Here is a 20,273-nt window from a genome sequence, read left to right on the forward strand (position 1 = left end):
AATGCAAGGAACAGGACAGAAGAAAATGTCTTCTCAGCATATAATCTTTCGTGCTGCTTAAATCTGTCTTTATTTCTCTTTCAATTTTTAAAGATCCTACACATGATATACCTGATAACGTATACTTTCTTTGTACAAGACTGTAACAATATGCAAGTGTATAAAGAGTGAAATATAAAAATATGCTTTCAAACCCTCCTCTATTTTCACTCCCTTACCGAAAGATAATTAAGTACTATGTATTTTTTCTAGCCTTTTTCCTATGGGTTTATACATAAACGTGTGTGTGTGTGTGAGACACCCATTTTTTAAAGTTTTCTTTATTTTTTGAGAGAGAGAGAGCTAGAGGGAGAGAGAGAGAGAAAATTACAAGCAGGCTGCACACTATCAGCATGGAGCCTGATGTGGGGCTCAGACCCACCAACTGAACTGTGAGATCATGACCTGAGCGGCAATCAAGAGTTGGACGTGCAACTGGCTGAGCCACCCAGGTGCCCCGGTATATATGCCCACTTCATGTATGTATGTATGTTTATTTGGAGAGAGCGAGTATGTGCACGCGCATGAATGGAGGAGGGGCAGAGAGAGAGAGGGAGAGAGAATCCCAAGCAGGCTCCATGCTGTCAGCACAGAGCCCGACAGAGGGCTCAAACTCACGAGCCATGAGATCATGACCTGAACCAAAATCAAGAGTCAGTGGTTTAACCGACTGAGCCACCCAGTCACCTCTGTATACACCCATTTTAAGTGGGAGCAAATTATACCTCTTCAATGCCTTACTTTACTAATCTTTGTTTTCTCATATATGTTCTGTAATATTATTACTACCCTGGATTTTTATTATCGTTTCTTTGCACGTATCTCTCACAGATTTCCACTTTGGGCTTTATTTAACTTGTTATGGAAAGTTTCAAACGTATATAAAAGAAGAGATGATGAGGCACCTGAGTGGCTCAATCACTTGAGCATCCGACTCTTGATTTCCGCTCAGGATCCCAGGTCATTGGATTGGGCCCTGTGTATGGCTCCACACTGAGTGTGGAGCCTGCTTAAGATTCTCTCCCTCTCTCTCTCTCTCTCTCTCTCTCTCTGTCCCTCTGTCCCTCCCTCCAGCTTGTGCTTTCTCTCTCTCTCTCTCTCAAAAAAAAAAAATAAAAATAAAAAATAAATAAAAGAGACTAGCACAGTGAACCCGTGTGCCCCTGTCCAGCTTTAGTAATCGTCATCTCGAGGCTGGTCTCCATTCATCTGTACTCCTACCCCTGCCCCACCTGATTATCAAGAAGCAAATCCCAGACGTCGTATCATTTTATCTATAAATATTTCCATTTGAATCTCTGCATAAGGGATTTAAAAAAATATATAGCTATAGTACTATTTCTGCACCTAAAAAGTTAATAGGAATCTATTATCACCAGATATCTAGCCATTGTTCAGATCTACTTGTCTCACTTATGTTTTTACAGTTTGTTTGATTCAGTAAACAAGTAAGGATGACTAATAGAATTGGTCAGTTTTTGTTCTTGTTTTTTTTCTTTATGAAATTTGAAGCTTTATATTTGAGGAATTTGCAGGCCTGATGACATGCAAAGGTTGACCTTGCAGACGAACTGTGTTTAGGCCCTGCCGACACTCAGATAGGAGGAAAGCTGGGGGAACATCTGAGGACAGATGAGGGTGGGGACGGTGGAGTGCATGAGTCGAGCAGGTGGCTTGGTGACAGAGGAGCTGTCCTATAGCTTCAGAAAAGCCTGCCACATGCTAAAAATGCTAGAGGACACTTTCAGTGACATAACACTTGGCGTGGCATGAGTCTGATCATCAGATTAATACTTGTGTAGCTGCGAGTTTTCTCTTCACTCTCTCGCAGCTTTGGAACTGATCTCTGATTTTAGGGATACATAATGGGAAAACAGAATGTGCTTTTCAGAACTGTGCTTTTCCCTCAATGTGAAACACATGTTCTGTAAAGCAAGGGAAGCTTACTGTATTGTCTCCATTATAATATTATGGAGTGCTTGGCAGAAGACGATATGGGGACTTGCAGTCTTAACAGCAGCAGGGCTGGCGTGAGGTCTGCTTGACTAATTGCAATCCTGGCTCTTGCCGAGGTCACAAGTGGAGACCTTGAGTGTATGATGTGTGACGTAAGCCATGCTTCAGATGGCATGCTTTCCTCCTACCAGTGCATAACCCCCACCCTACTCTCCTGGAACAGAGTAACAGTTGGGGCCCCAGGGACAGAATTATAGGAAAAGTTGGTGTGATGCACACCTGCTTCCTCTCTTGCCACATACACATTCCCCTCTCCTCTGGGGCTGGGGCTGTAATTACCTAACCACCTACCACCCTGGCTTACCTGGACTGCCTGGTGCCTCCATATTGGATCTATGTTTGTTTCTCTGTGCATAGGTCATGGGGCCCCATACAGTCCGTGTGCTGTTGTGGAACCGGCCCAAATTCATGTTGGATGGATTCATTACTGAATGCTAATCAGGAAAAATAAGACCGTATGTTGGTACTAAGGATAGTCATTAAGTTTTACAGAGTAGACTGGCAGCTGGAGAGGTTTTTAGCCTGCACATTACCTCACTAACCAATTCTTGGTTTCATAAAGCTTAAACAAACAGATTGGGATTTCCAGGGGTGGTTGGAAAATCTTTGAACTTAAACTGGTCATGTTAGAAGGGAATGCAGGCTGTCATCAGGGCAGGGAAAGGATTGGTAGCAATCAATATTGCAAAAAGTGTGGTTTCTCAGCTCAGACATTTTGGCTCAGACGGTGCAGTGCGTGGAACTGGCAGAACTCTGCCCCAGTAGGTGATTTTGATGGGTTTGGGGCCCCAGGGACAGAGTAACAGTCAAAGTTGGTGTGATATACACCTGCTTCCTCTCTCTGATGAAGTGTCACCGTACTACTTGCTGGATCCAATTAAAGCAGTGTGTTCACAGCTTTCTAATTAAGGAGAATAAAAGCTAGTACATGCAAACTGCAAGAGAAGCAGTAAAGGTCGTCCTGGATTCTTGCTTCCTGAATGGGGACTGAGTGGCTGGAACGGATGGCGAGAGCTGGTGGAGGCTACATGAGCCACACGCAGCTCTTGGACGACACTGAAGGACCTGCCTGGGGCAGCAGTTGCGTGGGACCAGATACTTGGCTGTCACTGCTGCTTTCTGTGCCCACTGTCTCCTGAGATTTGGGCCAGAGGGTGGGTAAGTGACTGCCCCGGACAGTCTTCCCATGCAGACCTATGGTTCATTCCTGCTGTCGTGAATGTTGTGAATGACTTTGGGGAGAGGCGAATGGGATCTGAATAGGGAGGCGGAGGGGCTGTTCAGAGGGTGTCCTCTGGGCTGTGATGTGTTTCATAAAATGGAAAATAAGGAAAGACTACCCAGGACCCCAGAAGAAGGCCGATGACTCAGGGATAGAATGCAGCTGATGTCCAGGAGACGTGAGTGTAAAACACGTAGCGCTGTGTCTTTATAGAAAAGTGGGCCAGTAGACAAGTTTTTGTTGATACGATAATATTAAGACTCAATTCTTCTATCCCTTCTCACAGAGCTTATCAGAATGAAGGCCTTCCTTTCTCATTGTTTGACGAAATCCTTTCCTTTCAGGGCTCTATTGGCTGGTGGTGGCTTTTCTACATGGACTTACCGGCAAGGCTACGATGTCAGCATTCCCGTCTACAGTCCGCTGTCAGCTGAGGTGGAGCTTCCAGAGAAAGGACCGGGGTAAGGTGCATTCAGCTCAGCCGGGTGTGCTGTGAGATGCTGACCAGGTTCAGCGTGCTGGGTATCACAGCAGCCGAAGCCTCGGTTACAAGCCAGTGTCTTGGAGTCTGTCATCTGCCCCCTGCCCCCCGCCCCCCGCCCCCAGTCCTGTTTGTCCTCCGCTTTTCTCTGGCTCGGTGAATGTACCGTGCTGTGTACCCAGCTTTCCAATCTGGAATCGCTGTGATGTCCTTGACTCCTTCCTTCCCTTACTTCCTGTACCGGAAGAGTAAGTCCTATTGATTCTCCCTCCTAAATATGTCTTAGCTCTGCCCTATTTCTCCATCTGCTCTGCTCCCCCGCACACCAGGTTACTGTCATCTCTCCTGTGGATTGTGAAAACGGACCCCTGTTGGGTTTCCCTGCCTCTAGTCTTGCTGCCCCTACAACCTGATTGTTGACTTCCCATTTCCCTTTGGATAAAGCCCAGATCCCTTAAAATGTCTTTCAAGACCCTCTGGCATGTGACCTCTCTCTCCGTCTCTAGATTTTTTTCCCCCCTTTTAGTTCTTTTCTCAGGATGAGCTTTGCTGTCTCAGTGTTTCTGGGTTGCAGATACTCTCCACTGTCTGGAGGTCTTTTTCCTTATTTTCATCAGACTGATCACCTGCCTGTCCTTTGGGTTTTCACTCGAGTACCTCTCACCACTTTGCTAGCCCTGGAATGGCTCTTATGCCTTATGCCCTGAGAGCGGTCGTGTGCCACCGACCACCGGTCGTGGTCGAGGCCACGTCGTAACGGCTTGCTCGTAGCCTCTCCGCTGGGGATTTTGGATTCTGGTGCCAGATCTGTTTTTTAACAGCCATGTTCGCTGTGCCTGGCGCATGATTGGCTCATATCATTGACATGTGAGTGGGTAAATGGAAAGAGCTGACAGCATGGACGTGCAGGGCATCTTGTGTAGCCTTTTTTGAGGTAGTATATTTAAAATTGTGCTAATTCACAGCGAGAATCTCAGTAAGCTTTAAACAAATATGGTCAGAATAGTATTCTGTGTGCCAAGTGCTCAGGTATGAAAGTGATGGAATTGTGTATTGCCACACTAGAAATCTCATACAGGGGGAGATTTAAAAACCCACACGTAGCATTTGGTCACAGAAATGAGTGTCAAGGAAGTAGTTTGCAAAGCATCTCAGACTTCCCCTTAGAAGCCTTTATGGATTCTCCTGTGTATGTGTGTCCTACTGTGTGGCCTGGTGATCAAATTCTGGAACTTTCTTTAGACATAGCAAATTTTGTTATTTAGACAAGATTGAAATGTTTTTCTATCTTTAGGCAAGTGCCAAGAAAGACTAAATAGTTCATGAACTTCTTGCCTAGATCAACTTTCCAGATTTTTCTGTTAGTGACTTCCAGAGTTGACTTTTTGTTTTGTTATTTTGTTATTTTTTTATTGAGATGTAACTCAGTTACCATAAAGTTCACTCTTTTAAAGAATATACTTCAGTGGGTTTATTTTTAAATGAGATATAGTGGACATATAACAGTAGGTAAATTTAAGGTATACAACTGCTGATTTGATACAGTTCAGTGGTTTTTAGTGTATTTGCAAACTTATACAACTGTCATCACTGCTGTCTCATTACAGAACATTTCATCACCCCCAAAATAAGCCCCATACCTGTTAGCAGCCACTTTTCTGTCCCTGCCCTCAAACTTCACACCCTCTACCTCCAATAGCAACTGCTCAGCTACCTTCCTTCTCTGTGGATTTGCCCATTCCGGACATTTCCCAAAAATATAGTCATATATCGTGTGGCCTTTTGTGTCTCTTTTCACCCAGCATAACACTTTCAGGGTTTATCCATTTTGTAGCACGGAATCAGCGCTTTATTCCTTTTTTGGCTGAATACTGTTTTGTCATATGGATATACCACATTTTGTTTATCCTTTTATAAGTTGATGGACATTTAGGTTATTTCCACTTTTTAGCTATTCTTAATAATGCTGCTATCAATATGTGTATACAAGTTTTGGGTTTTTTTTTAATGTTTTTTAATATTTATTTTTGAGAGAGAGACCGAGTGTGAGCAGCGGAGGGGCAGAGAGGGAGACACAGAATCTGAGGCATTCTCCAGGCTCTGCTCTGTCAGCACAGAGCCCGACGTGAGGTTCGGACTCATGAACTGTGAGATCGTGATCTGAGCCAAAGTTGGATGCTTAACCAGCTGTGCCACCCAGGTGCCCCGGACATTGAAAAACTCTTAGCAGTCTTTATCACTAAACATGAGCAAAAATATGCCTCTACTAATTTTTTTGGATCATCATCAAGATGAAAATACAAAATCTTACAGAGGATTTGTAGACTGGAGAGAAGTATGCAGTTGGTGCTGTGTTTTGAGACTGGATTTTCCTCTGATGAGAAGGTACCGGCCTAGCTGGTACCTGTTGGGGTGTACAAATTTCTGTCATGTATCTCGGATCTTAATTTGGCATCTTTATGTAGCAGTAGATATAATAGATATTAGCATAATATAAATATATTATGATAGATACTATAATATGAAACTATGATAGTGGAGAAAAGTCCACTGAACTTAGAAAAAAGATTTATCTTCTCTGTTGCTTCTGCGAACATTTAAATTTAAATCAGCTGTGTGATTTTTGAAAGTTGATTTTTAACCCTTTGCCTTTTCTTCCCCCCTGAAGTTGTTTTGGAAACTGTTTAATTCCGTTCACTTCAGCTCTAATCAAACCCTTATTGAAGGCCTATCTGGACCAAGCATGGCCGGATGAGTGGTTCTCAACATCGGAGGGGTTGATTTTATCTCCCCGGGGACATTTGGCAGTCTGTGGAGCCTTTTTGACTGTTGTGACTGAGGAGCGTGTGTGTCAGGGGTCCCCTAGACCACCTCCGATTTCGATGATCTGCCAAGAGAGCTCAGGACTCGGTATGTAGTCCTACTCGTGGCTATGACTGTAGCAGAAGGAGACAGAGCATAGTCAGCAAAGGGAAAAGGTACATGGGGTGAAGCCCAAGGAAACCAGGTGCAGGTATCAAAGGTCCTCTCCCATTGGTGTCACACCGTCACACAGGATGGGCAAGTGGTGACAGCCGGCATGAAACGTCACTTACCGGGGACTCGTTAGAGACTCTCCGTGCCCGCAGTTTTCATTGGGAGTGAATCACATGCAGTCTCTGCTTGACACGTGCCCCCGTTTCAGAGTTCCAGAAGGAAAGCAGGTGTTCGGCATAAGCCATATTGTTTGTACAGTTCGGGCCCGGTAAGCCACTCCTCTCGGTTCGGGGGAGGGTGGGAACTCTCCCAAAATCAGTGTTCCCATACACCAGCCAAGAGCCGGCCTCGAAGAGCAGTCAGGCCTGCTGGGTTGACTCCGTTCTGCGCGGGGTGCTCCTGGCGGCCAGTGGGTGGAGGCCGGGGGTGCCAGTAAACCCCTGTAGCGCACACACTGCAACAAAGACTCCGGGGCCCACATGGCAGCAGTCTGCCGCAGAGAAAGTCTGGCTGAGGCCAAGACGAGCGGCTGGGGCCCGGGTCTGTCCTGTCGGCACGCCTGACGCTGGGCCGCGTTTTCTTAAGACTGCCTGGACGCTACTCTCTTTATTCTCTAATCTCTCTAGTGTGTAACCCAGCTCTCTTAGGACTCTTCCTTCCCTTCAGATTTGACCTAGGGGCAAAAACCTACCGAAAAGAAAAGATTTAGTGAAAACAAAGGAGAACAGACCACCTGTAAAGAGTAAAAATTATTTTCAGGCGATTACTTTTCAGAGATTTAAACTGCTGCTGGTGGCTATTTTCTCAGTAACGACACCTCCCTAGTTTTTACGTATATCAAGATTGAAATTAAGATCTTTAACTAGATCCCTAGATGTCAGAGTGTGAAATTCTGCACTCAGTAGCTAGCTGGAAGAAAGTAGATCTTCAAGGAGCAGGGAAAAAGCTAAAGGCTGCCTGGGGCACGACCCTCCCTCTGCTGGCCAGTTGGTGGATTTCTAGAGCTCAGCCCGACCCACACTTGTGTTCCCTCCAGCTTGCAGTTCCCTTGTCTCTGAAAGGAAGAAAAGAAGGAGGAGGAGAGGGAGGAGAAGAAGGAAAAAACAACAAAGGGCAAAAGCAGGCTCCAGACTCATCAGCCTGTCCAGGGACCTGGGAGGGAGGAGGCAGGGAGGTGACCTCATGGCCGTGCTTCGGATTTGTTGCTCTTGGTGAGAGTTGCTTTTCAAGGGGATTCCCACATCTCTTGAGGGCTACATAGAGTAGTGAGAGCTTTGTTTTTATTTTTATTTTAAATCTCTCTCAATATTTTTTCAATGGGAAGCTGAGGATTGTTGCTATTGATAGCTTCTTCTCACAGCTGTGCCGGTCTCAGCTGGAATTCTTGTCATTTTCCTTCTAAAAGGAACTAAATTGGGAGTTTACAACTGTTACTATTGAGGGAGACTTCAAGTTCTCAGCATGATTTTACTTAAACTTAGATTTCGGCGCTGCTGGGAGGAAACATGAAAGTCATAGCTAGTAATTCTAGTCCTTAAAAGAAAAACAAGTCCACCTTAACATTTTGTTTGCTTAGAACTAAAATGGGCACACACCCCATCAACCATCTGTCAGGTCAGGGAGAGCCGGCAAGCAGAGGGAACATTTTTAGACTCTGTGCACATCTGCACATTTATGTTGAAAATGCAGTAATGGTAGAGTAGGGATCCAGTGATCCTGGCAACCGAACGTCTAAAATAGAACTTTGTTTCTCAACAGTGAAACCTCAACCAGAGTCCTCTCCTCACGAGCTTCTTGGAGCACCGCACACTAACGTCTGTATTTTTTCCTGTATCCACCTGGGTGGGCGGTCTCTATGTGATCTACGTGCGTTCCTATCAGTATCTCCAGTTCCACCCAGCACCGCACGAGCCTTCCGGTCTTCTCTTTCTGCGTGTTTGTAACTCCGTTCTCAGACAGTGAGAAATCTGGCTCCCATTATCCTCAATATCTTCACTTATTCGATCAACCCTCCTCCATGTAACCAAAGTTCTGTGCTGCCACTGCCTCCATCACTGCACGGTGCCCTCTTCGGCCCTACTCAGACACTGACTCCCCCATGTTGGCTCTTGCTGCTGTCTCCTTCCCACCTTCCCCAGCAGATACCCTCCCCAGCCTTCTCGGGTTCCAGCACCCCACACTGGGATGATGGGACTGTTGCTATCATCCTCCCCACAAACATGGCACCCTTTTCAGCCTGACCAGGCTCTAACGCTCTGTCCTGGGATTCCCACACGGCCTGCTAACCTCGCTTGTTCTCCAGCATCCCACTGGGTTGTCATGGCTACCTTCACCCCTGCCCCCAGTGCAGAATCGGGTACCCTTGTAGGACTCTCATACCCTGCATTGAGCCACCTCCCAGCTCTTCCCTAAGTAGAAGCCTTCACTGGGGTGAAAACCTTTGTAGGGAAAGGCTCCAACACTCTGTGTGGGCCATTTCTGTCCCCACACACGCCACGCGGAAATAGAAACACCCTTTTCTCTCTAGAACTCCCAACACTCTGCGCCCTTCTGCATGGACACCCTCCTGGATGCCAGTGTGTCTCTTCTTACTCTAGATGGCATAGAGCCTGCCAGTTTTATGCCAGCAGCTCGACTTAAATAGAAAGTCCCTAGAAACATCCGGCAAGTATCAGTGCCCGATGAGATCCATCATAGAACCAGTGTCTTAGGAACTGGAAAGACCTTTAAAGGCCATTTAGCTCTAACTTGATGCATGGCTGATTTCACCATAACTTGTTAATGAAAATTTTTCTGATTTGAAATAAAAAAAAAAAACTCAGTCCATTTCATTTTCAAATAGCTTTAAGTGTTAAGATGTTTTTAAACCCTGCTTGTCTTGTGATTTTTGCCTATAAATCTTTCTCTTGTTTAAATAGACAAGTTTGATTACAGAAATAATTTCAAAGTAGATGGTATTCACTTCACAATGATCTGCAGGTGCTCTTATATGTGATCTTTTCATCATAACGTCATCCCTCTGAAAGTTAATGCTTTTTTTTAAAAGTTTATTTATTTTGAGAAAGAGAGGGAGGCGCGAGCAGGGGAGGGGCAGAGAGAGAGAGAGAGAGAGAGAGAGAGAGAGAGAGAGAGAATCCCAAACAAGCTCTGCACTGTCAGTGCAGAGCCTGATGCGGGACTGAAACTCACAACTATGAGATCATGACCTGACCGAAATCAAGTGTCGGATGCTTAACCGACTGAGCCAGTCAGGCGCCCCTGAAAATTAATGCTTTTACAAAAGAAAAATTATTGAGGCTCAGGGATGAACATAGAATCCAAGAGTCCATTTCAGTGTCTAGAAGGAATACTTTTAACTATAGATATTCAGCATATTGTTCAATAAATTGTAACTTAGGGGGAAGTTGCCCGGGATGACAGGAACCGATCTGTGCAGCTGATCCAAACTCACTTCCCCATGGATTGCTCTTCCACATCTTTCTTATCTCCACTTACTTTTCCCCTGGTTTCTGGGTCTGAACAACCATTGAGGGCCACTCTATCAAATAGACCTTTCTGCGGTGGGGAGACGATCTGTATTTGAGCTGTTAGGTACCCACTAGCCACGTATGGCCATTGACAATTTGAAATGTGGCTAGTGTGACTGAGGAACTGAATTTTATGTTTTACTTAAATGGCCTCAGGACGTCTGGGTGGCTCAGTCGGTTAAGCGTCTGACTTCGGCCCGGGACATGATCTCACGGTTCGTGAGTTCCAACACCATATCGGGCTCTGTGTTGACAGCTCAGAGCCTGGAGCCTGCTTCAGATTCTGTCTCTCTCTCTCTCTGCCCCTCCCCTGCCCATGATCTGTCTCTCTCTCTCTGTCTCTCTCTCTCTCTCTCTCATAAATAAACATTAAAAAAATTTTTTTTAAATGGCCTCATGTGGCTAATTGCTATTAGACAGTGAGGTTTTAGGAATGCGTGCATCCCTTTCTTTCCTAACTGTGGCATGGGGAGTACCTTTGGCTTTCAGTTTAGCTGCTTAAAGAAATGGTTCTGAGGATTTGAAAGCAATCTGGCTGTGGTATGCGTTGCTCTGTTCTCTGGAGTTTCGTTAGCTGATCTGGCTGGTGAGGTGAGGGTTCCCCTTCTGCACTCATTGCTCTATGTGTTTGGGACCTGAAGTTCAGCGCTGGCTAAAACATGATTTTCAGTTTCAGGATGGGTTGTTCTTAGTGGGTTAGGTGTCCTCTAGCTAGAACCTCCAAGTAAGTCTGAGAAACTAAAAAAACAAAAAAAACAATAACCCTTCCATTCTCTCAAAGCAAGAAGAGAGAGAGACACAGAGAGAGAGAGAATGGTGTCATAGAGTATAGGTTTTGGTCCTTTCTTTTTTTTTTTAAAAAAAAATTTTTTTTCAACGTTTATTTATTTTTAAGACAGAGAGAGACAGAGCATGAATGGGGGAGGGGCAGAGAGAGAGGGAGACACAGAATCGGAAACAGGCTCCAGGCTCTGAGCCGTCAGCACAGGGCCCGACGCGGGGCTCGAACTCACGGACTGCGAGATCGTGACCTGGCTGAAGTCGGACGCTTAACCGACTGCGCCACCCAGGCGCCCCGGTTTTGGTCCTTTCTTATGTGCATACTCATATCAGCTTGCCTGGTGGCATTGCCTGTGAGATCTACCAAACCCTGGGACTTCCCCTGGTGTAGACCATTGGGGGTAGATTTATGTGACTTCTAGTTTTAATGGGTGCTTTACTTCTTCCTGGAACCTGCTTTATATTATTTATGTCTTTGATGGTGATCACTAGTGGTCCCTCAACCTATGTAGTGTTTATGCTCTGGAACCTCTCCGCTCTGTAGGAGTCTTGCCTTCCAGGAGAGAATTACCATCTGGTCTTCCTCAAATCTCCCCCGTAACTTCTGGCTTATGAACTTTGTATTCATGTTTTTGACTCTTGTGGAGATCTAAATGGTACTAGACCCATGGAAATCCTTTCTTCACTCCATTTTCTTTTAGATGTCCTTGCTATCCAGATGTTAAGACTGGTTCCATACTTTGGTGAAGATAGTTTTTTCCACTTGCTCTCAACTACCAATTCCGTCTTCCTGTGTCCAGGTGGCTCTGGACGTGGGCCTCTCTTCCCTGCAGCATCTCTGTAGCATGAAGAAGCCATTCAGCACCCGGAAGCAGTCCTTCACCTCTTCCGTTTTTTTGGTTTTGTTTTTTTTTTACATTTATTTATTTTTGAGAGACAGAGAGAGACAGAGCACAAGTGGGGGAGGGGCAGAGAGAGAAGGAGACACAGAATCCGAAGCAGGCTCCAGGCTCTGAGCTGTCAGCACAGAGCCCGATGCGGGGCTAGAACCCACAAACCAGTGAGATCATGACCTGAGCCGAGGTCGGACGCTCAACTGACTGAGCCACCCAGGTGCCCCAGCTCTTCCGGTTTTATAGCCACTACTGCCCATTGTTTGTCTTCCTTCCTGTTTGAAGGATGCGGGCAGCTGTTGGTTCTTTCTCAGATCAGAGACCTCAGATATAGCTAATGATAATATGTTGATGCTTCTTCCAAATAGCCATCCAGTCAGTTTCTCTCTTTTCCCAGCCACACGCATATACATATTTATGGTATGCTCTCCAAGCTTGGCATATTATAAGCCTTTCCTCAAAACGTGAAGAACTTATCCCAAATAAAACCTTTAATGATTGCATAAGATTTCAGCACATGAATGAGCCGTACCTTACATTCTGACAGGGTATGATATTGTAAATATTCAGCAATGCTACAGAGTATAATTTCCCAGAAAATCGAGGGGTGTGAAGCCTGGTGAGGACACCCCTCCTGCCGTAGGTTTAACGCCAGAGTTTGTCTCACTTTGACCGGCATGCCAGCGGCAGCGTCGCAGTCACCCTCTTTCCTCTCTCGTAGTCCCCGGCGGTACTTCCTCCTGTCCTCTCAGACGGCTGTCCACCCCGAGTACAGAGAAGACCTGGAGGCCCTCCAAGCCAGACACGGGGAGGCGGTGTTAGTCCTGGATAAGTGCACCAACCTCTCAGAGGGCGTCCTCTCCGTCCGTAGGCGCTGCCACAAGCACCAGGTCTTCGATTACCCCCAGGTGCTGCAGGTGAGTGTCCGTCATCGTCTCTTGAGGCTTGGTAGACGTCACTTCCACAGAGTCACATGCACCCCAGTGCAAGCGGCTGGTTTCCACACGCGGCTGGGAGAACTACCCAAGGGGAGAAGAGGAAGACGTGGTGCTGCTCCTTACCGGACACGCAGGCCTGCGGGCGCGTCCGTGCCTGCCACGTTGTTCGTGTGCAGCCGCTTGGCCTGTGCGTGTCCCTCCTCCTTCCCGGTGTTCATCATACTTCGGAATCGCAAATCTGATGGGTTTGCAAAGAAGCCACACGGACAAAGCGGGCACGTGTATTTTACTCGTACCCTTGTCTTCACAAGCCCGTCCAGGGAAATTTCCTTCTTTCAGGAGGCTGCTTGTATCCCCTGCCATGCTGGCCCACAAGGCCGCAGTCGGCTTTTGCTGGGAGTGGGAGCTTTTCATGTTTTGTTACTGTCTTGTCCGTTGGTGTTTTGCCACCCTTGGCATGTCCTGCTATTAGTGTGTCCTTTGCTTGGTCCCGGGCCTGGCAGTACTTCCTTAGCCATGGGCAGAGTGGTCCTTTGGGGATGTTTTAAGCATAAGCAGGATGCTTGACATTCCAAGGGCCGGGAGCGGGGGAGGGGGGCTAGGAAAGGAGAAAGTGAGTTTTTTTCACTGAAATATTTAAAATAGCTCAAGGAGAAATAGCAAGGAGCTGGTGTGACTTTTTTTTTTTTTTTTTTTAAATCTCCACAGAGAACTGGGCCATGCTGAGATTGTTAAAATACTTTCTCTCAAAAAGTGCCGCATGTCCTGTGGAATGTCTGACTGATAGCAGTGGTGATGCGAGTGGGAGTATTTCTAGTAACCTTTGTCTAGACAGGAAAAATGGTTATCGGCATGCGTGTCCACATCTGGATGCCGACTCTTCGGGGCAGGCTGAGCTGTCCACCTGCACTCCGGGCGCCATGATGCATTCTCTTCTTCAGCCCTCGCTGCTTTCTCATTTATTCCCGGAGGAGTTTCTTCATATTTTTTTTCTGGACTTTCCTTTACTCTAGCTGTAAAGGTTAAACAGTGGGTTTTGTTTTTTTTTTTTTTTTTTTTGCTTTTTATCTTTTTTTTTTCCCCCTCCCGAAGGGGCAAGCACTGGGAGAAGCTGAGTGTTGGAGATAGGATCGTTTCTTACTTTGGTTTACCCTCTGCAACTGCTTGTTCTCCTGCATGTCTTTCATTTTCCAAAATGTTCTCCACTTTGACTAGGTTTGAGGGAGTGAAGGGAGAAGACATTTTTTGATTTTGCTTTCTGTTTGATTTATTGTTCTACGGGAACCTATTTGTCGTAGTATGTTTTCAAAGGCATTGCATTCACGAAATGAACATCTTCTGTGTGCAAAGCACACCGCTAGATGCCACGAGGGGTAGAAAGATGAAAGGAGAGTTTGCGGCTTCCCTCTAGGGGGTCCTCGAAGGAGCCCGGAATGCCCAGACAACGTAATCCCGTGACGAGGTAGGCTGAGGTAGGCACCGTAAGCCACGCTCAGCCACCGTGCCGCGGTGTGTTTGCATCACACACTAGGGCTGCAGGGGACCGGGCTGTGGGAGGTCACACTCTTGAGTGCCCAGAGGAAGACTTGGGCTTTGGTTTCGGACATTCAGATGCTGCCAGTGGAGGCAGTGACATAGCACGGAAGCATTGCAGCCGGTGCAGCTTTTCAGGTTCCACTGGGGTGAACTGTTACCTTTCGGCATTTTCCGCCAGGATGTCTCAGTGTTGCTTGGCCTCAGCCCTTGCGGATCGGCGAAACTGGCGTGTAATCCCCTACCTCTGCTTGTGTTCCTGCAGGAGGCCACTTTCTGTGTGGTCCTTCGAGGTGCTCGGCTGGGCCAGGCGGTACTGAGTGACGTTTTACGCGCCGGCTGTGTCCCCGTTGTCATTGCAGACTCTTACGTTTTGCCTTTCTCGGAAGTTCTTGACTGGAAGAGGTGAGTGTTTCCTTCTGGAAAACTTTATACCAGTGGCTCTGTGTGTATGGGATTCGGAGAGCCCCTTAGGTAACTGCAATGCACACCTAGGTTTGAAAACTACTCCTTTAGATTATCGTGCTGTATTTTCCATCAGAAGAGTCCGTCTGTTGGCCTAGAGCAGCGGTTCGCAAACCGAGGCCTTTGGGTCAGATATGGGAAGCTGCCAGGTCTTGTAAATAAAGTTTTATTGAAACACATCCACACCCATTCATTTGCATATTATCTGCTGGTTGTTTTTGTGCTATGGTGGCAGAGCTGGGTAGTTGCAGCAGAGATTCTCTGGCCCGCAAAGCATAAGATACTACTTACCTAGCTTCTTATCTAGGATGTTTAGCAACCCTTGGTCAGGAGCAGTGGCTCTCCATTATAACTGCAGTGCATACTCACCTGAAGGACTTTAAAAGATGCCTGGGCCTCATCCTCAGGAACGCTGTACTTGAAGCTCCGCGGGTGTGATTTGTAGCCATAGTTGTGAACCACCGCTCTTAGAGACCAACGAATTTGCATAATGCTACCAGCTGGAGATGGAGTGTCTGCACGTGGGTAAAAGCTTAGAAACAGTCCCAGTGAACAGATGGACAAACGTAGGTTCTGCTAGGTTGTAGGTTGTTCCCTAGGACTTTGGAAGTTGAAGATTATTGAAAATCAGCTGCCTTTGTGTTTACCTCTCTGGCTGGACTGCCTCAGATATTGCTTTCTCCTCTCCCGACTGTTTGGATATTTCTATTCGCGTCTGACTACCATAGATAGGTATTTGAACAATGTTAAGTAGCATTCATTCATGTGTACATTCATTCGTCTTGTACTTATTGGAACGTCTACTGCCAGCAATGCGGTCTCTGCTTCTAAGGAGGCTGGCATCTAGTGGGGAGGACAAACTGAGAATTCTCATAGCATGTGATATGTGCTGTGGCAGAGGTCTGCACAGGGGGGAGTGGAGGCCCAGAACAGAGGGGGAGCCTCATTCAGCCTGAAAGAGGGCTCTGTGTAATTCTGTTTATCTTAGAGAAGTGCTGAGAGCCACAACCAGTCGACCACGCATCCGTGGAAACGTTCGTTCAGGGCCCTTTGTCTGCCAGGGGCCGTGTTAGGTATGGGGATGCAAAGAAGAGCAAGGTCAGACCTTGCCTCCTGGACGCTCCTAGCCTAGTGGTGGGAGATAGACAAGTAGACCGGCAACGGCCAGCTACCGTGAGGGGACGCAGCCCAGGCTGGGTGGGATGCTGGGAGAAGGGTGAGGTGGCCGCACACGCCATCACTGGCAGTGGAGTTGGTGAGGGCTCCATGGAGGCGGTGACCCTGAGCTGAGTCTGGAAAGATCCTCTCGTGAGAATCCGGACTGGCTTGGGTAGTTGTAATTACGGTTAAGTGGAGGCAGGGCTCTGAATTTGGAGCCAGAAGGCCTGGGTTCAGATAACTATCGCTGGCTAACTTTGTGATCTTGTCAAATCATTTTTTTTTGAGCCTCAGTTTTCCCATCTGTATAGTGGAAATCATGGACTGACTTAGCAGATACTTAGTAAGTGCCAGCTCCGTGTGCCAGACATGGTACCACGTGCTCAGGGTGTGTGTTCGAAAGCAGGTGTGGTTTGCATCCTAACGGACTAGTTTTGTTGGGGAAGGGGTTTCGGGTTTTGATAAGTTCATCTGTACAGATATAACAGCAAATCCTGCTAAATGCCATGACGGGTGGGTCATCGAGGAGCCGTCCCTCTCTCACCCAGGCGTCTAGCCTGCCAGCGAGTCCTGCCGGCTCTGTCCGAGCCACTTTTGCCGGCTCTTCTACTGCGTTTTGCGATGGTCTCCAGCTGTTCTCCTGCTCTCTGCCGTTTCTTCTGACACCTTAGGCAGAATGACCCCGTTGGAGCTTAGTCAGATCATGCCAGCTCTCCTAAACCCTTCCTTCTAATGGCTTTCTCTCTCAGTAGAAGCCGAGTCCTTACAATGGCCTGCAAGGCCCCGTGGCTTTGCTGAGCTCCTCCCCACCCCCCACATTTGTCTTCTGGTCTCCTCCATGTTCTTTACTGTACTCTAGCCACCCTCGCCTCCTTTCTGGTGCCAGAACATTCCCAGCGTGCTGCTTCCTCAGGGCCTCTGGCTCGTTAGCCCTTCTGCCTGGAATGCTCTCCCTCAGGTGTTCTTGTGGTGCTCAGCCCTGGCCTTCTCTGTCTTACGTGGTCCCCGTCGTGATCCCAGGACCTGGCACGTAACGGGGACTCCGTAAATACATGCGGACTAAGCGAATGGATTTGAGTAGGTAGCTGAAGGCCAAAAGTCCTCGTTGGTTCAGAGTGGGCAAGTATGAGAAGGGAGAGCATACCAGGCAGGAGGGAGTTCACAGCCACAGACCCCGTGGCGGGTAGAGCATGGTTTGTTGAGATGACCAAAAGGGTGCCAGTGTGGCTGGAGCACACGGGTGGGGGCGGGACGGAGGGAGGTGAGGACACGCAGCAGGCAGCAAGCGGGAACTGTGCTGAGGAAGGGGGGAGGAGGAGGAGGAGGGGGAGGAGGGGGAGGAGGAGGGGGAGGAGGGGGAGGAGGAGGAGGCACGCACCGGAGGGAATGCGGGTGAAGGAGGGTGCGGGTGTTCGTGTCTCTGCTCGGAGGGGCTCAGCAGGACATGCACGTGGAAGTGCTTTGTGTGAAGGCCTGTGTGTATGTAAACTGTTTTGCCGTTGTCTCCAGAGCATCTGTGGTTGTGCCAGAAGAAAAGATGTCAGAAGCATACAGTATTTTGCAGAGCATCCCCCAAAGACAGATTGAAGAAATGCAGCGGCAGGTAAGAGGCCAGGCAGCCCTGCTGGGGACGTGACGTGGGTGGCACGAAAGGGCGCCTTGCACGGTTGGGGTACACGTCCCAGCTGACGCGTGAGCGGGGCTTGTGGCCTCCACCGTGTCGGCTGACCGCACTGAAGCGAGGAGAGCAGACTCCGGTGAGTTCCACCAAATGAGGGTTGAAATAGTAACTGTCAGAGATGTGAAAACTCTCCCGAGGTAAGCCTGCCATGTTTTCAGGGTCTTGCATAGCAGTGTGTTCAGCCCGCAAAGCCGAACCTTTGGGTGGTTGTGTTCACAGCAGGTGCCACTTACAGTGACTAAGGCGGCCCTGGAAGCAGGGATGCTTCTGAGCATCTGAGCATCTGACGCTTCTGAGCAGCTGTTGACCAGGAGAATGTTGTCGTGTCAGCTGGCCTACAGTTCCAGCTTCCTGGTCCCAGAGGCTTCCTCACCGAGAGGCCCTCCCTGCCTCCTGGAGCGGGTGCCGTGCCCCTGCCTCACTTTCCAGTTTCTCTTCCACCTTCTGATAGTCCTTCCCCTGGGCTGCTCTCGACAGTCTGAAGCACGCCACTGGGGGGCCTCAGGTGGCCCTGCTTCCCTTTCTTTTCTCTTTCCAGAAAGGAATTTAGTTGGGCTGAAATGTCAAGCGAGTTAAAAAAAAAAAAAAAGAAAAAAAAGAAAAAAGACTATCCCAAGTTGTTACTGTGCTTGTTGTTTCTGTTTCTTTTCTTTTTAATGGATTTTTAGGAGATGCGTGGGAGAGAGGTTTGGAGGTACTCAGCATTAAGTATGCACCTGTTCCATGTACCCTCTGCTTTTGGTTTGACACCCCCTGGGCAGAGAGCCTGCACGTGACCTTGTCCAGGGAATGGGTGTCAGGCCTCTGTCTGGGTGACGGCAGGGTGGTCACCTGCCAGTGGGGGGGGGGGGGGGGGGGGCGGGGTCTGGGCTTCTGACCACTTCGTAAGTACAGGTTCAGTCTGTCCTGCTTTCGGCTCATCTTTGCCCCCACTTGGGGTTCTGCAGTGGCTGACCTCAGGTTTTTCTCAGCTGATTTTTCTCAGCAGCTCCCTTGGGTTTGCAGAGTCAGCTACCCTGTCTCGTTCTGCCCCTCAGCTTCCACATTTTATTGCTGTCATCTCCTCTCTCATTTTCTTTATCTGGGAGTGATTATGCCTTTGCTTTTAAAAATTTGTCTTAATTGTCGTTTTTGGGTTTTAGGAGGCAGTGAAAATTAGTGGATGTGTTGAGTCTCCCCTCTTCATTAAACCAAGGGATGGCGGCCTCATGCAGTAATTAGTCTGTAGGCGCTGACCTTGGACTGCCTGCACTGCATGCTCACGGCTCTGCCCTTGGCCAGGGATTTGCCGTCTGTGGACCTCAGTAACCTCATCTGTAAAACACGCTGGCATTCTGCTTTGAAAACAAATCACGACTTGATTTTAGCTTCCCCGTAGCGGACACAGCCCGCTCATGTCCATTTTAAGTTTCTGGGCCTCTCAGTTGTTATTTAACTACTGACCTCATCTGAGTTTAGTCAGTTAGAAAATCCATCTAGGGATCTCTAGATTCTTCATCTAAATCTCTGGTTGCTATAACTTGTGTAGAAGAAAATATTCCTTTTCACAGAAGAGTCCTCTTGTCTGAGCTCCTCGTGTTTCTTTTGGGGAATCTTGATTTATTAACACAACTGAGTATCTGCCAAATCAGATACCATCTTAAGATTCCAGTCAGAGAAGGCCGAGTAAGCACCCTGGACCGTCATGTTGGGAAAGAGAATCATTGGTTTTAGGAGCAGAGCTCCTACGGCCAGCTTCTAGAACACTGTTGTCCCGAAGAGCCTGGCTGGGGAACCGCACGTCTGAGACCAGCGCGGCGGGTTATTTCTGAGTCCAGGCTCAGACTCCTAGAACCATGGAGATGGAATGAATAGAGGTCATTTAAAATAGGGTACTTTGAGGTTATTTGGGTTCAGAGAGATATACTTGGAGTCAGAAGACTTGGGTATGAGCCCTGGCTCTGTCCCTATGAATTGTATGACAGTAGTAAGTCACCAGAGCTCCCTGGGCTTTCATTTTCTCCTTTACGAGATGATGGGATGGCTGGATTCTCTCTCATGTCCCATTCATCTGTTTAAAAACTCTGTGAACCTCTCGTCCTTAGCAAGAATGTCACTGTCCTTGACAGCATTCATGACCACGTGGCTATCTCTTCTCTGCTGTTCACCTCTAGGCCTGAGGACCAGTCACCTCCTGGGGTGGTGAGTGCCCCACCTTGTGTAATTGTATAGAAAGGCAGTCTTGGCACTTTCCTGCCTCCCTTTCCAAGTCTTCCTTCTGCTTTCTGATGCCCTTCTTCTCTGCTGGTTTCAGACTTTCTAAAGCACTGTGCTGCCGTTCCCCTGTGTAGTCCTGCTCCCCTTTCCCTAAGTATCCTGTGTTCTAAAAGTGACCTCTTTTCTTCTCCCAGTCCCAGCTTCTAGATGGACTGATGTCAACTAGAAGTGAGATTATCTGGTTAAGTAATTCCCGGATAGATAGAAAGGAGGACCAGGTTCAACTACTAGAGGCCAATAGCACACCCTTTTCCCAAGTCGTGACAACCAAAAATGTCTCTAGACATTGCTAAATGTCCCATGTGGGG

The 20,273-nt window shown here is 47.8% G+C and overlaps 1 protein-coding gene across 1 annotated transcript in view; it reads left to right on the forward strand.

Moving 5' to 3' along the window:
- The window catches only part of EXT2 (exostosin glycosyltransferase 2), a 147,365-nt gene that overhangs the window by 14,841 nt on the left and 112,251 nt on the right, over nucleotides 1-20,273 (forward strand). The window contains exons 4-7 of the mRNA XM_047878133.1: nucleotides 3,622-3,738; nucleotides 12,656-12,851; nucleotides 14,671-14,810; nucleotides 17,538-17,631. Coding sequence (XP_047734089.1) covers nucleotides 3,622-3,738; nucleotides 12,656-12,851; nucleotides 14,671-14,810; nucleotides 17,538-17,631 — 547 coding nt within the window. The remainder of the gene's footprint in view (nucleotides 1-3,621; nucleotides 3,739-12,655; nucleotides 12,852-14,670; nucleotides 14,811-17,537; nucleotides 17,632-20,273) is intronic.

The sequence above is a fragment of the Prionailurus viverrinus genome, chromosome D1 (genome assembly GCF_022837055.1).
Source record: "Prionailurus viverrinus isolate Anna chromosome D1, UM_Priviv_1.0, whole genome shotgun sequence".
In the NCBI taxonomy this organism is placed as follows: domain Eukaryota; kingdom Metazoa; phylum Chordata; class Mammalia; order Carnivora; family Felidae; genus Prionailurus; species Prionailurus viverrinus.